We start from the raw sequence: 16,082 nt of genomic DNA, 5'->3' as shown, positions 1-16,082 counted from the left end.
TAACTAGCAAGATGAGCAGCAACCCATACAAAAATTAAAATTTTGACTAAAAATAGAAAAGTAGCCAAATTGCAATTGGTTACTTTTATCCATATCTTAATTAATAGGTAAAATGTTGAGACTAATGATGTCACACACACCAAGAGAAACTGAAAATTTTTATTACTCATATAATGAGGTTTCCTGGCAGACTCTCAACCATGTCCAAAAATAACACAAGAGAGAAGGTTGAGCTGATTATCTTCGGCTTTTATCGTGGCTAGAGGGTGAGGCTAGGGTAAAAGTTCCATAGGGCTTCTGTTTGTTTAATCTAGTTGAATTTGAATGTAAGTCATTATGGAATCCTACATGGCCAGCAAGCCTGAGCCTGGTAAAAGAGGTAAAAATTCTACTGACTGCCTTCTTCAAGAGCCTAATAGTGTGTATTTTAAGAAGAGAAATCAGTGATTTGGTTTCTATCAATAATGTCTGTAAATCTGGGTGATAGGCAATGTCTGGATAAGTCCTTCATTATGGCTTTAATGTGTACATATCCATTTGTGGCCTTGATTTATATTTTTGCACATCTGTGAAGCAGGAAATTCTCACAGTTCTTTTCCTCAGAGGGAGCAATCTTGGATATGGAATTGTTGCTGCCATTAGTTGGGCCAGATGGCCATATCATTGACAACAGTGTGCAAATCTGTATGAAAGTGCATATGGAGACAACTGTGCCCAGGACATCCTCTATTACAAAGATGACTACCTGAAGTTTGGCCAATTGTGCTGACCCTTGAGTCCCACCCTTTACCAGGGATGTTTATGGTAAGAAATGAAAATCGACAACTCTCCTTGGAGCTCCATATGTGTGATGGTGGTACAGCCATCTGTAAAATAAACAAACTCCTTTTGCTGTTCATTCAGTTGATCTCAAGAGGCTCCCCATGTAGCCAAGGGATCCAGGAAATGGGTGACTTCCTCCAGCACTATGGCATTTGGCAAGGGACTAAGGATAGAAGGCCACCCTCTCTTGCAGGAGGCATATGTCAGAAGGTCCAGATCTGGCCCTATCCTGTAGAATCCTTATTTTCATTTTAGCAAGGAGGATTTAGAGGTCATGTCATGCTTGTAGGGTACTGCTTCCATAACACAGGGTTAATAGGCAATTGGGTATGGAAGGTCAAAGACTCAGGGCCTGTAAAAAATTTCTGTACCAAAAGACCCTAGTATGTGGCCAGCAGTTGTCACTCAAATGGCATATAGTGTGGGATTTAAGAGGGCAGTCTCTTATATCAGAAGACACTATTAGGTAAACCATTATGGTATTTTGAGTGGCCTGAAGCTTGAGGCTGGTAAGGGAGGTGGACAATTTATGGCCATCAGAGGCAGTCCAGAGACCCCAGGAGGCAAGAAGGGAGGTTGTTAAGGCCTCTACAAAAGGAGTCTTGGTGGGCATTGATGGAAATGCCTTTTATACTGCAATTTAAAGAGATTCTAGAGCTTTGCTAGAGAGGGTCCTATTCAAAGGGGGCTGATTTGTCAAGTAACAGTATAAACTGGCCTAAACAAAACTTGAGGAATATATTGCCTCTAAAATCCAAAACAGCCTAGGGGCACCTGGGTGGCTCAGTCGTTAAGCGTCTACCTTCAGCTCAGGTCATGATCCCAGGGTCCCGGGATCGAGCCCCGCATCGGGCTCCCTGCTCAGCTGGAAGCCTGCTTCTCCCTCTCCCCCACTTGTGTTCCCTCTCTCGCTGTGTCTCTGTCAGATAAATAAATAAAATCTTAAAAAAAATAAAAAAATAAAAATAAAATAAAATAAAATAAAATAAAATCCAAAACAGCCTAAAAGATGTTCAGCTTATTTTAACATTATGGGTGCTGAGAGTGTCAGTAACTCTTTCTTGACAGTATGAGAGATGGAGAGGCCCTTGACTGATCAAATAATACCCCAAAATGTTACTGAAGTGGTGAAGTCTGTTACTAAGCATGGGGCAATGACCCATTCTTTTTTGTGTGCAAATTGGTGAATATTTGTATATTCTTTTTTTTTTTTTTAATATTTTTTAAAGATTTTTATTTGTTTATTTGACAGAGAGAGAGACAGCGAGAGAGGGAACACAAGCAGGGGGAGTGGGAGAGGGAGAAGCAGGCTTCCCGCCGAGCAGGGAGCCCGATGCGGGACTCGATCCCAGGACCCTGGGACCATGACCTGAGCCGAAGGCAGACGCTTAACGACTGAGCCACCCAGGCGCCCCGTTTATTTGTGTATTCTTAATGAGTGTCTCAAATGAATCTCAGAGAAGAATGTCATCAATGTAATATCATACCCATGTTCCTAGAGAAGGGTGGATGCAGGTAAGAATTTGCCTGCAGGGATTGTGTGCAATGGCCAGGGCTATTAAAGCATCACATGAATAGATAGCTCCAGGTTAATAAAGGGATACTGTGTCCCTTCAAAGGTGAAGGTAAACCACAACTAAAAGCCTTTTGAAATAGGCAGGGAACAAAATGCATTAGTCAAATCTATAAGACCAAAATATTTTCCAGTTACTAATTGCATGTAGTCTTTAATTTCAATGATATTGGTACAGAGGCCTTAATGGGTATGCCCATAGCATTCAAACTGTGGTAATCCACTATGAAAAGCCATTCATTCTTGCCAGGTTTGAGAGTAGGCCAAATGGGACAGTTAAATGTAGAAACAGCGGGAATAATCATCCTTTCTCTACATAGGTCTTTTATAATGGGTTTCAATCTTTAAAAGCCCTATTCTAATTTATATTGTGCCATATTAAGTATTTCAAGTAGGGGGAAAAGGTTATTTTGTCAGGGCAATTATAAGTACCAAAGATTTAATTTAATTTAATTTAATTTAATTTAATTTAATTTATTACTTGCTAGGCCAGAGTGTCCATGCCCAATATCTCCATGCCCAGGAGATATTTTAGAACAAGGAGCTTTATAACCATGGGAAATTTACACAAGGCAATAGTTCTGATTGTTAAAGTGAAAAATACTTAACTTTCCTCTGTTTTATATTTGGCAAATTCCCTAAGAGCATAGGGTGTGCTTTATTTCAATTTAGTGAGATGCCCATGAATAGGGAACCTTTAAATTCAGTAGAATCCACAGGTATAACTATACTTTGAGCCCTAGTATTAAGTCCAGAAAAGTTTGCCATCTGGTGCATCTCAGGAGATGTTAATTTAGAACCTACATTATATGGGTACAAAAACTTTCTGGTGTTGTTTTCTGTTGTATAATCTTTTTAGTAATTTTGGATTTCTAATCAGGTCAAATTGTGGATGTCTTTTTTTGATGGTAATTGACTATACTTTGAAGGAGTTCTCTCTACTCTGTTTATATTTATAGGTTTCTTCCTCCAGAGCCTCAAATCTGTATTATTTGGGTTAGGGGCCTCGCTCATTACAATGGCTGCTCTGTAGGGTTTAAAGACCCCCTGACTTAAGTTAAGTTTGAATTAACACCTTGGCCAAGCCATGGGTATTCTGCCCTATCACCCTGAGAAACGGGATCTTTGTTGATGCCAGAGGCATAGGCAGCAACAGCGGCACAGCATTACATAGGGTCCTAGTGAGCAATCTGTTTTAGGAGTGTGGACCTCACATACCACACGGGGACTATTCTTCCTCCACACAAGCAACCACCCAAATAACCAGTACATTGAAGAGAGTATCAGTCTTTCTCCTGAGTTCTCTATAGAATGGCACCAACACCTGGCTGAGATACACAGTCATCATCACAGAATAAGAATTATTTCCCTGATCCTAGCATCAGCCACAGCTTACCCTGGAATCGAAATGCATGATGCAATCTGAGGTATACAGGTAGGTCTGGGCCAAGATGCACAATTCAGGGCCAAGTTAAGGAGGACCCCAAATCTATATCCTTTCCCCAAATGGAAGTTATCAAAGCTTCTGACTTAGGACAGTTAAATCTGTAACAGAGACTCCACAGGACTCAGCAAATGCAACACTAGGCAATAGCTCAAAGTATAAGCTTGCCAGCATAGCTCAAAAAGCATGCTAGCCAGCCAGCAGCAGCTCAAAGTACGCACTCACCAGCTAGCAGCGGAGCAGATGAGCAAGCCAAAGCAAGAAAAGATACGCCAGTGGTGGTGGTTAGGAACTGCTGTTGTCACACACCCTGTTGAGATTGGACGGACTTGTCACTCAAAATCCAATCAAATGTGGACCAATGATGTCATGTGTATACCAAGAAGGTATGAAAAGATTTATTATTAACATAATGAGGGGTGCCTGGGTGGCTCAGTGGGTTAAGCATCTGCCTTTGGCTCAGGTCATGATCCCAGGGTCCTGGAATCGAGGCCCGCATCAGGCTCCCTGCTCAGTGGGGAGTCTGCTTCTCCCTCTCCCTCTGCCCCTCCCCACTGCTTATACTCTCTCTCTCTCACGCTCTCTCTCTCACAAATAAATAATATATATCTATATCTATATATATATTTAAGATTTTATTTATTTATTTGAGAGAGTGAGAATGAGAGAGAGAGAGAGAGAGCACATGAGAGGGGGGAGGGTCAGAGGGAGAAGCAGACTCCCCACTGAGCAGGGAGCCCGATGCGGGACTCGATCCTGGGACTCCAGGATCATGACCTGAGCCGAAGGCAGTCGCTTAACCAACTGAGCCACCCAGGCACCCCTAAAATATATTTTTTAAAAAACAACATAATGAGGCTTCCTGGGGAGAACAGGCATGCTTTCAAACAGGATAAAAAATGGCTTGAGAGAACAGGGTGGGATGACTGGTTTTGCTCTTTACTGGGATTAAGGGGTGGGTCAAGATAAGGGCAGACCAGGGCATGTGGTCTGAATGTTCCCCCATCACCAAAGGAGACAGTGTGCAGCATTTCTGATGATATGTGGGGCAAGAAGGGAAAATAGATGGGTAAGGGCTTAAGCAGTCAGCAGCCAAACATGAAAAATGGAATCAGACTCTCTTACTAGGATTAAAAGCAGAATGTCTAGAGGGGAGTGTAGCGTCAGCATTTGTTGGGGTGGCAACTGGAGGCCTTCCATCTGCTATGCTCCCCATAGCAGGTTTTCTTAAGGAGATCTGAGAATTCACCTCCATGGCCACCATAGTCTGCCCCTTGCACCACATCCATTTCTCCTTGCATGATCAGAAGCAGCTCCTCCATGGTTCCCATGTCTTTTTCCTGAGGAGAAATTAAGAAAAGAGATGATAATTGGATGACCAGAGGCTCTACTGCTGCAGTTCATCTCAGGGCTGCAACTGCCACTCACTGTCTCCCTCTTCTCCATCCATTCTAAATGTCCTTCTCCCTTAGCTCTCACCTTAGCAAGTCTTAGTGAGTTACTTGGTAGTGGAACCCATCATTTTCCATGAGGGATCTGAGCACTTGGAAATCACAGTATTCCTGAGCGATGGTTGCTGCAATGCCCGTCACAGTTCCAATTGTATGATAGAATATTAGGAGATACCCAAGTGGATCACATGGGTTCCACACATACTCCTTCTTGCCTGCATTGTGTAACTGGCAATACCTGGGTTGATAAAACAGAGGGAAGTGGGCATAAATTACCAGAGCCTCGGGCCTGACTGTGTAAAATATCAATACAGATCCCATGCAAAGATTTCAAGCCAGTTTATTGTCTCTGGAGGCTCTAAAAAGCAATTTTTCCCAGGGCCCACATCACCCTCAGCAACCTTGAGCAAAACAAATCAAGAGAGACAACACAAACATATAGGATTAAGAGTAAGAAAAGGACTAACCAAAGACAGACATTTTCTTTTCATTACAAGAAAATGCCAAGTAGATTTTTATGGACATATGTTTGTAATTCTTGATAAATAAATGATTTTCTGAGAAAACATAAATTATTTAAAGTTGACTCAAGAAATGGAAAACTAAAGTAACCAATTATCAAGGGAAAACTTTCTGCCTAGAATGTTTTCCTCCCAGAACTCTGCAAAGCTGCTTCCTTCTGGTCAGTCAGGTCTCAGTTTAATTATCATCTCTTCAAAGAAGGCTTCCCTGACACCCTATCAAATACTTCACCCTCAAGTGCCTACCTCAATACCCGGTTTCACAGCACTTACCTCTATAAGAAATTATGGATTTATGTATGTTTAACTTGTTCAGTGCCTCCCCCCCTCTGCCCTCCCTCTCCACTAGAATGAATCCTTCTTGTTATCAAGGATCTTATTCATCAAGCTCACCATAGATTACCAGTGCCTAGCAGAGGATTAGGCACAGAGTAGATGCAAAAGAAAATATGTGTGGAATGAACGAAGACCAAAGGAGATAAAAATAAAACAACTTCCAGAAAATTCTTTCAAATAGTCTTTTATTGCAAAGGAAGACAAATCTTTAGAGATGGAAACATCTCTCCTGGAAAAATTCTTTTGAGGATTAGAACAATTTGGCTGCAGATGAGGATTAATATATGGGGAGATGACCACGGATCTCAAAATTCTGCTACATCCCCATTAAAGGAAAAATTAAAAGCAGGCTTGAAAAGTCACAGAAATGTTACTGGCTTATGCAATCAAGAATTCATGTAGGAGATGGAGTAGTAGGGGGAACCTGAGCTTGCCTCATCCCTCAAACACAGCTAGATCAACATCCAACTATTTTGAACAACTAGGAATATGACCTGAGGATTAAGAAAACAATCTGCACAGTTGGAGGGAGACATTGTGGCAGATGTGAGGTTTGGAGCCATGAACTGGGGGAGAGGAAAGCAGTGGGACCAGGAAGGGGAGGAAACCCTTTCACAGAGCAAAGTCAGGGAGAGGGAGAGAGAGAGAGAGCAGAACAGAGTGAGCATAGTGGGTAGGTATTACACAATAAACCCCAGTGAGGAGCTCCCCTGGGTCACACAGAGAGTACTGTGTGGGGAACTGGTCAGGGGAACTCCTGACCACCGATGTTCAAGAGGCCCTCTTAGAAGGGCAAATGATCTCCTGTGCCCTGGGCTTTTGTCAGTTTCCTGCCCTTAACCTGTCTGTGCCTCCTTCTCGGAGTATATTTGGAAGAGCGTATTTTGCCTCTCCAAGGACAAAAGGCCAGCCAGGAGCCAGTGAGTGGTGCTCAACAGCAGGGTCAGAGGTGTGTGCAGAGGGCAGAAAACCTCTTAACTTTTCGCTGTGAGCCACAATAGGCTTAAACCACCGTGTGCACACTGAGCAGCTGCTTTTCTGCGACAGAACTGAGCAGAGAGCAGAGACACAGGCAGACCGCAGATAACCTGGCTGCTGTTTTTCACTGTCTGCCGCAATAGGCTCAAGCCTCTGTGACTGCTTTTCTGGGACAGAACAGGGTAGGGGACTGAGTCACCCACAGATGGCAGATAACCTGGTTCCAGTTTCCACTGAGCCGTACAATAAATTCTAGCCTCTGTGTGAACTGTGTGACTGCTTTTCTGGAACACGACAGTGCTGGGTACACTGCAAGGTTCTCCTCTGGGGGAGGGGAATGGGCCAACAGGTGGGCCTTGCCAGGCCCTATAAACTTGGAGTTTTGAATCCCAGCCACCCGCCAGAGATAAAACACATGGCACTGGCCCAAACCAACGAATGGCATAGGCACAGACAGGTTAAGGGCAGGAAACTGACAAAAGCCCAGGGCACAGGAGATCATTTGCCCTTCTAAGAGGGCCTCTTGAACATCGGTGGTCAGGAGTTCCCCTCCCTGGGGATGAAAGGATGAGGGGACGCCATATTCCTCCTCCACCACCTCTCCCTCCTCCCACCCACCAGCACAGTCAGACATCAGAGAGAAACACAGCACCTCCAGTGGAGGCTGGAGTCCACTACACTAGATCCTGCCCCCCTGCACCTGTCAGGGGCATCTTTACAAAGGCACCTCTGTTTGTGAACCTGCCCAGCAGGCCTCTCCCTCAGAAGAGCAACAAAGGCCTCTGCATCTACCAAGTCTACTGATTAAAGAATACTCCAAAAAAACATTAGCTTCTGGTGGAAATAGGATCAGGCTTGCTTCTCTTTTTTTTCCTTGATTTTTAAAATTTTTAACTTCTTTATTTTTTTATTTCTTATTTCTTATTTTTCTTTTATTTTCTTCCTCTTTATCTTTTTTTTTTTTTTTTTTTGGTATCAGGCTTATAATCATTCATTTGTTGGTTTGTTTCCTTCTATTATTTTTCAAATCAGGCTTTTTTTCCCCCTTGTTTCCTTCCTTCCTTTTTTTTTTTCTTCTTTCTTTCTTATTCTTTGGAATCAGGCTTATAGTTTTTTGTTTGTCTGTTTGCATTTTTATTCCTTTAACTTTTCTCTTATATTGGATCAGGACTTTTTGTTGTTTTTCTCGTCTGAGCTTATCTTAACAAACAAACCAAAGCACACCTAGTTAAAGGTGAAAAACACTCCCCACTACAAGGAAGGAGGAACTCTGTAGGGGAAGGACCAGGGGGAAAGAGCAGACAAAATGCAACAACACAGTGTACACAGCATACACCAGAAACACTTCCTGAAGTTTTTGTTGTGGTGGTTGTTGTTATTATTATTGTTGTTGTTGTTTTTCTTTTTCTTCCTTCCTTTCTTTTCTGGACCAAATGATGAGACAGAGACATTTACTCCAAAAGAAAGAACAGGAGGTAGTACTCACAGGAAGGAAGTTAATCAATACACTTATTAATAAGATGTCTGAACTAGAATTTAACACAAAGATTATAGAGATACTAGATGGGCTTGAAAAAGCATAGAAGACACTACAGAATCCCTTACAATAGAGATAAAGGAACTAAAACCTAGTCAGGCCAAAATTAAAAATACTATTACCAAGATGGGGTCCCAAGTAGAGGCATAAAAACAAGGATGAATGAATCAGAAGAGCAAATCAGTGGTATAGAAGATAAAATTATGCAAAATATGGAAGCTGAAAAGAGGGGGAAAGAAACCTGTTAGATCATGAAGGTAGACTTAGGGAACTCAGCAATTCTATAAAGCAAAATAACATCTGTTATTTCAGGAGTCCCAAAAAGATGAGGAGCAGGAAAAAGGGGCAGAGGGCTTATTTGAACAAATTATAGCTGAGAACTTCCCTAATTTGGGGAACTAAACAGGCATTCAAGTCCAAGAGGCACAGGGATTCCCCACCTCAAAATCAACAAAAATAGGTCAACACCTCAACATATTATAGTGAAGCTTGTATATTACAATGATAAAGAGAAAATCCTGAAAGCAGCTCTGGACAAGAGGTCCTTAACCTACAAGGGTAGACACATAAGACCTGTCCACAGAGGCCTGGCAGGCCAGAAAGGACTGGCATGATATATTCAAGGTGCTAAATGGGAAAAATATGAAGCCAAGAATACTTGATCCAGCAAGGCTGTCATTCAAAATAGAAGGAGAGATAAAGAGTTTCCAAGACAAACAAAAACTAAAGGAATTTGTGAACACTAAACCAGCACTGCAAGAAATATTAAAGGATGATCCTTTGAGCAGAGAAAGAGCCCCAAATTAACAAAGGCCAGAAAGAAACAGAGACAATCTAAAGGAACAGCGACTTTACAAGTAGCACAATGGCACTAAATTCACATCTTTCAATAATTACTCTGAATGTAAATGGACTAAATGCTCCAATCAAAAGACATAGGGTATCAGAATGGATTAAAAAAATAATACCCATTGATTTGCTGCTTAAAAGAGACTCATTTTAGACCCCAAAACACCTCTAGATTGAAAGTAAGGGGGTAGAGAACCATTTATCATGCTAATGGACATCAAAAGAAAGTTGGAGTAGCCATCCTTATATCAGACAAACTAGATTTTAAACCAAAGACTGTAATAAAAGATGAAGAAGGACTCTGTATCATAATAAAGGGATCTATCCAACAGGAATATCTAACAATTATAGATACTTATGTCCCTAACTTGGGAGGAGCAAAGTCTATAAACCAATAAATAACAAAATTAAGTCTGGAATGTGACGCCACCAGCTTTGCTTTTCTTTTTCAACATTCCTTTGGCTATTCGGGGTCTTTCTCGTTCCATACAAATTTTAGGATGGTTTGTTCCAACTCTGAGAAAAATGCTTATGGTATTTTAATAGGGATTGCATTGAATGTGTAGATTGCTTTAGGTAGCAGAGACATTTTAACAATATTTGTTCTTCCAATCCATGCATGAAATGTTTTTCCATTTCTTTGTATCTTCCTCAATTTCTTTCATAAGTATTCTATAGTTTTCAGAGTACAGAATTTTTGCCACTTTGGTTAGGTTTATTCCCAGGTATCTTATGGTTTTGAGTGCAATTGTGAATGAGATTGACTCCTTAATTTCTCTTTCTCCTGTCTCAAGGCTGGTGTATAGAAATGTAACTGATTTCTGTGCATTGATTTTATATCCTGCCACTTACTGAATTCCTGTATCAGTTCTAGCAATTTTGGGATGGAGTCTTTTGAGTTTCCCACATAGACTATCATATCCTCTGCAAAGAGTGAGAGTTTGACTTCTTCTTTGCCAATCCGGATGCCTTTTATTTCTTTTTGTTGTCTGAATGCTGAGGTTAGGACGTCTATACTATGTTGAACAGCAGTGGTGATGGTGGACATCCCTGCCATGTTCCTGACCTTAGGTAAAAAGTCCTCAGTTTTTCCCCATTGAGAATGATATTCACTGTGGGTTTTTCACAGATTTTTTTTTTTTTAAGATTTTATTTATTTATTTGACAGAGAGAGAGATAGCGAGAGCAGGAACACAAGCAGGGGGAGGGGGAGAGGGAGAAGCAGGCTTCCCGCCGAGCAGAGAGCCCGATGTGGGACTCGATCCCAGGACCCTGGGATCATGACCTGAGCCGAAGGCAGACGCTTAACGACTGACCAACCCAGGCGCCCTCACAGATGGTTTTTATGATGTTGAGGTATGTACCCTTTATCCCTACACTGTGAAGAGTTTTGATCAAAAAAGGGTGCTGTATTTTGTCAAATGCTTTTTCTGCATCTATTGAGAAGATTATATGGTTCTTGTCCTTTCTTTTATTTATGTAGTGTATCAAACTGATTGATTTGTGGATGTTGAACCACCCTTGCACCCAGGAATAAATCCTGCTTGGTCATGGTGCATAACCCTTTTAATGCAATGTTGGATCTTATTGGCTAGTATTTTGGCAGAATTTTTGCATCCATGTTTATAAGGGATATTGGTCTGTAATTCTCCTTTTTGGTGGGGTCTTTGGTTTTAGGATCAAGGTAATGCTGGCCTCATAGAATGAGTTTGGAAGTTTTCCTTCCATTTCAATTTTTTGAAACAGCTTCAGAAAAATGGGTATTAATTTTTTTTAAATGTTTGATAGAATTCCCCTGGGAAGCCATCTGGCCCTGGGCCCTTGTTTGTTGGGAGATTTTTTTTTTTTAAAGATTTTATTATTTATTTGAGAGAGAGAATGAGATAGAGAGAGAGCATGAGAGGGGGGAGGGTCAGAGGGAGAAGCAGACTCCCTGCTGAGCAGGGAGCCCGATGCGGGACTCGATCCTGGGACTCCAGGATCATGACCTGAGCCGAAGGCAGTCGCTTAACCAACTGAGCCACCCAGGCGCCCTTGTTGGGAGATTTTTGATGACTGCTTCAATTTCCTTAGTGGTTATGGGTCTCTTCAGGTTTTCTGTTTCTTCCTGGTTCAGTTTTGGTGGTTTATACATCTCTAGGAATGCATCCATTTCTTTCAGATTGCCTAATTTGTTGGCATATAATTTTTTATAATAATTCTCTTCTACTTGTTTGTATTTTTCGGTGCTGGTTGTGATATCTCCTCTTTCATCCATGATTTTATTTATTTGTGTCCTTTCTATTTTCTTTTTGATAAGTCTGGCTAGGGGTTTATTAATCTTATTAATTCTTTCAAAGAACCAGCTCCTAGTTTCTTTGATCTATTCTACTGTTCTTTTGGTTTCTATTTCACTGGTCCCTCTCTAATCTTTATTTCTTTTCTCCTACCAGGTTAGGCTTTAGAGTAGGTGTAGAGTTAGACTGTGTACTTGAGAGCTTTCTTATTTCTTGAGAAAGGCTTGTATTGCTAAATACGTCCCTCTGAGGACCACCTTTGAAGCATCCCAAAGATTTTGAACTGTTGTGTTTTTCAATCTTATTTGTTTCCATGAATTTTTTAATTCTCCTTTAATATCCTGGTTGACCCATTCATTTTATAGTAGGATGCTCTTTAGCCTCCATGTATTTGAGTTCTTTCCAACTTTCCTCTTGTGATTGAGTACCAGTTTCAAAGCTTTGTGCTCTGAAAATATGCAGGGAATGATCCCAATCTTTTACTACCAGTTGAGACCTGATTTGTGACCTAGTATGTGATCTATTCTGGAGAATGTTCCATGTGCACTCAAGAAGAATGTGTATTCTGTTACTTTAGGATGGAATGTTCTGAATATATCTGTGAAGTCCATCTGGTCCAGTGTGTCATTCAAAGCCCTATTTCCTGTTAATCTTCTGCTTAGATGATCTGTCCATTGTAGTGAGGGGGTTATAAAAGTCCCTGACTATTATTGTATTATTATCAATGTGTTTCTTTGATTTTGTTATCAATTGGCTTATATAATTGGCTGTTCCCATCTTAGGGGCATAAATATTTACAATTGTTGGATCTCCTTGTTGAATAGACCTTTTTAATTATGACACAGTGTCCTTCCTCACCTCTTATTACAGTCTTTGGTGTAAAAATCTAATTTGTTGGGGGAGATGGAGGAGGAGTAGGGGACCCTATTCCAGCCAGTCCCTGGAATTGAGCTGGATATCTACCAGCTGAACACCCACGAAATCAGCCTGAGATGTAAGAAGATATGGATCTCTATAAACAGAATATCACAGGCAGTTGGTTTCAAGGTATGAAGCAGGGAGCCGTGATTCCACGGGCAGATACTGGAGGATAAACAGCAGCGGAAGGGAGCCTGACCGTGGGGATCCTACACTGCTGGTGAGCAATAGCCTCCTACGCTGGGGATGGAGCACAGACTCGCAGTCCGGTAGCGGCGGGGAAAGGACTGTAGATGGAAATCGGAGCAGCGGGGTGGCGTGTGTGAACTGGGGGCAGCTAGCGGTTTTATAAGCACAAAGGGCAGAGACGAGCTCCGACATGGAGGCGAGTACTGGGAGTACTGCTGAGGGGTGCACAACCCAGGACTGCAGTTTATAGCAGCACAGACAGAAACGGAGATAGTGAGGCATGGACAGCTCCCTGAAGAACAGACTGCGATCTCTGCTCTGAGGCAGAGGGTTGGAAATGGTCTCTTCTGCTTTGACTCTCGGAAGAGAGGTGGAAAGCCACCAGGGAAAGCCGCCAAAGAAGAAAAGCCCCAAATAAACGGTTTTCACTGAGCCCATGCCCCACCATAGGGGGCAGGGCAACTCTGCCCAAACAGGGTTGCCTGAGTAACAGTGTGGCAGGCCCCTCCCCCAGAAGACAGGCTGGGAGAACAAGAGGCCAGCAACCCTAAGGTCCCTAGAAAACAGGTGCATCTTGCTTGGGTTGTGGTCAATAATTTGGACTCTGTAGATTCCCTTAACTAGCCCTCAACAGAATGACTAGGAGGAGGACCCCCAAAATAGGAAAGACTCAGAGACTATGACTAATGCCACAGACTTACAAATGGATTCAGATATAACCAAGATGTCGGAAATGAAATTCAGGGTAGCAATTGTGAAGACAATAGCTAGAACAGAGAAATTGATTAATGGCAACATAGAGTCTCTAAGGGCAGAAATGAAAGGTGAATTGGCAGAACTTAAAAATGCTATCAATGAGATCCAATCTAATCTAGGTAATCTAACAGCTAGGGTAAGTGAGGCAGAAGAATAAATTAGTGACCTGGAAGACAATTTAATAGATAAAAAGGGAAAAGAGGAGGCCAGGGAAAAACAACTCAGAATCCATGAAAATAGAATCAGAGAAATAAGTGACCATGAAACGTTCCAATGTCAGAATTACTGGAATCCCTGAGAGGGTGGAGAGAGAGAGAAGACTAGAAGATATATCTGAGCAAATCCTAGTGAGAACTTCCCTAATCTGGGGAATGAAACAAACATTCGAGTCCTAGAGGCAGAGAGGACCCCTCCTAAGATCAAGGAAAACAGGCCAACACCCCGGCATGTAATAGTAAAACTTGCAAATCTTAGAACCAAGGAAACCATCCTAAGGGCAGTTAGGGGGAAGAGATTCCTTATGTACAGAGGGAGGAACATCAGAATAACGTGAGACCTATCCACAGAGACCTGGCAAGGCAGAAAGGGCTGGCAAGACATATTCAGGGTACTAAATGAGAAGAACATGCAGCCAAGAATACTTTATCCGGCAAGGCTGTCATTCAGAATGGATGGAGAGATGCAGAGCTTCCATGACCGGCAGAAACTGAAAGAATATGTGACCCCTAAGCCGGCCCTGCAAGAAATATTAAGGGGGGTTCTATAAGAGGAGAAAGACCCCAAGAGTGATATAGAACAGAAATTTACAGAGACAATCTATGGAAAAAAGGTCTTCACAGGCAACATGATGACAAGAAATTCATATCTTTCAATAATCATTCTCAATGTGAATGGCCTAAATGCTCCCATAAAACGGCACAGGGTTGCAGATTGGATAAAAAGACAGGACCCATCCATATGCTGTCTACAAGAGACTCATTTTGAACCTAGGATACATCCAGACTGAAAGTGAAGGGATGGAGATCCATCTTCCATGCCAACGGACCTCAAAAGAAAGCTGGGGTAGCAATTCTTATATCAGACAAATTAGAATTTAAACTAAAGACTGTAGTTAGAGACACAGAAGGACACTGTATCATTCTTAAAGGGTCTATCCAACAAGATCTAACAATTGTAAATATCTACACCCCCAACATGGGAGCAGCCATCTACATAAACCAACTGTTAACCAAAATAGTCATATTGATAACAATACATTAATTGTAGGAGACCTCAATACTCCACTCTCAGCAAAAGACAGATCATCTAAGCAGAAAATCAACAAAGAAACAAGAGCTTTGAATGATGCACTGGACCAGATGGACCTCACAGATATATACAGAACATTCTACCCTAAAACAACAGAATACTCATTCTTCTCGAGTGCACATGGAACTTGCTCCAGAATAGACCACATACTGGGTCACAAATCAGGTCGCAACTGATACCAAAAGACTGAGATTATTCCCTGCATATTCTCAGACCATAATGCTTTAAAACTGGAACTCAATCACAAGAAAAACTTTGGCAGAAATCCAAACACTTGGAAGCTAAAGACCACTCTGCTCAAGAATGTTTGGGTCAACTAAGAAATCAAAGAAGAACTTCAACAATTCATGGAAACCAATGAGAATGAAAACACATTGGTCCAAAACCTATGGGATACTGCAAAGGCAGTCCTAAGGGGGAAATACATAGCCATCCAAGCCTCACTCAAAAAAACAGAAAAATCCCGAATTCACCAACTAACTCTGTACCTTAAAGAACTAGAGAAAAAGCAACAAATGGCCTAAGCCACGCATTAGAAGAGAAATAATTAAGATTATAGCAGAGATCAACGAATTAGAAACCAGAAACACAGTAGATCAGATCAACGAAACTAGAAGCTAGTTCTTTGAAAGAATTAATAAGATCGATAAACCATTGGCCAGACTTATCCAAAAGAAAAGAGAAAGGACCCAAATTAATAAAATTATGAATGAAAGGGTAGAGATCACGACTAACACCGAGGAAATAGAAATAATTATTAGAAATTATTATCAACAACTATATGCCAATAAACTGAGCAATCTGGATGACATGGAGGCCTTTCTGGAAACCTACAAGCTGCCAAGACTGAAACAGGAAGAAATTGACAACCTGAATAGGCCAATAACCAGTAACGAGATTGAAGCAGTGATCAAAAACCTGCCAAAAAACAAGAGTCCAGGGCCTGATGGATTCCCTGGGGAATTCTACCAAACATTCAAATAAGAAATAATACCTATTCCACTGAAGCTGTTTCAAAAAATAGAAACAGAAGGACAGCTTCCAGACTCATTCTATGAGGCCAGCATTACCTTAATCCCCAAACCAGGCAAAGACCCCATCAAAAAGGAGAATTTCAGACCGAT

General features: G+C 41.6%; 1 protein-coding gene across 1 annotated transcript in view; it reads right to left on the bottom strand.

The window, feature by feature from the left end:
* CUNH4orf17 (chromosome unknown C4orf17 homolog) overlaps positions 1 to 16,082 on the bottom strand; it is a 335,194-nt gene that overhangs the window by 220,942 nt on the left and 98,170 nt on the right. The window contains 1 exon segment of the mRNA XM_032401115.1: positions 4,965 to 5,179. Coding sequence (XP_032257006.1) covers positions 4,965 to 5,039 — 75 coding nt within the window. The 5' untranslated portion in view covers positions 5,040 to 5,179.

Source organism: Phoca vitulina, unplaced genomic scaffold (assembly GCF_004348235.1).
Source record: "Phoca vitulina isolate PV1807 unplaced genomic scaffold, GSC_HSeal_1.0 scaffold3, whole genome shotgun sequence".
Classification (NCBI taxonomy): domain Eukaryota; kingdom Metazoa; phylum Chordata; class Mammalia; order Carnivora; family Phocidae; genus Phoca; species Phoca vitulina.
This window is presented reverse-complemented; position numbering and strand designations above follow the sequence as displayed.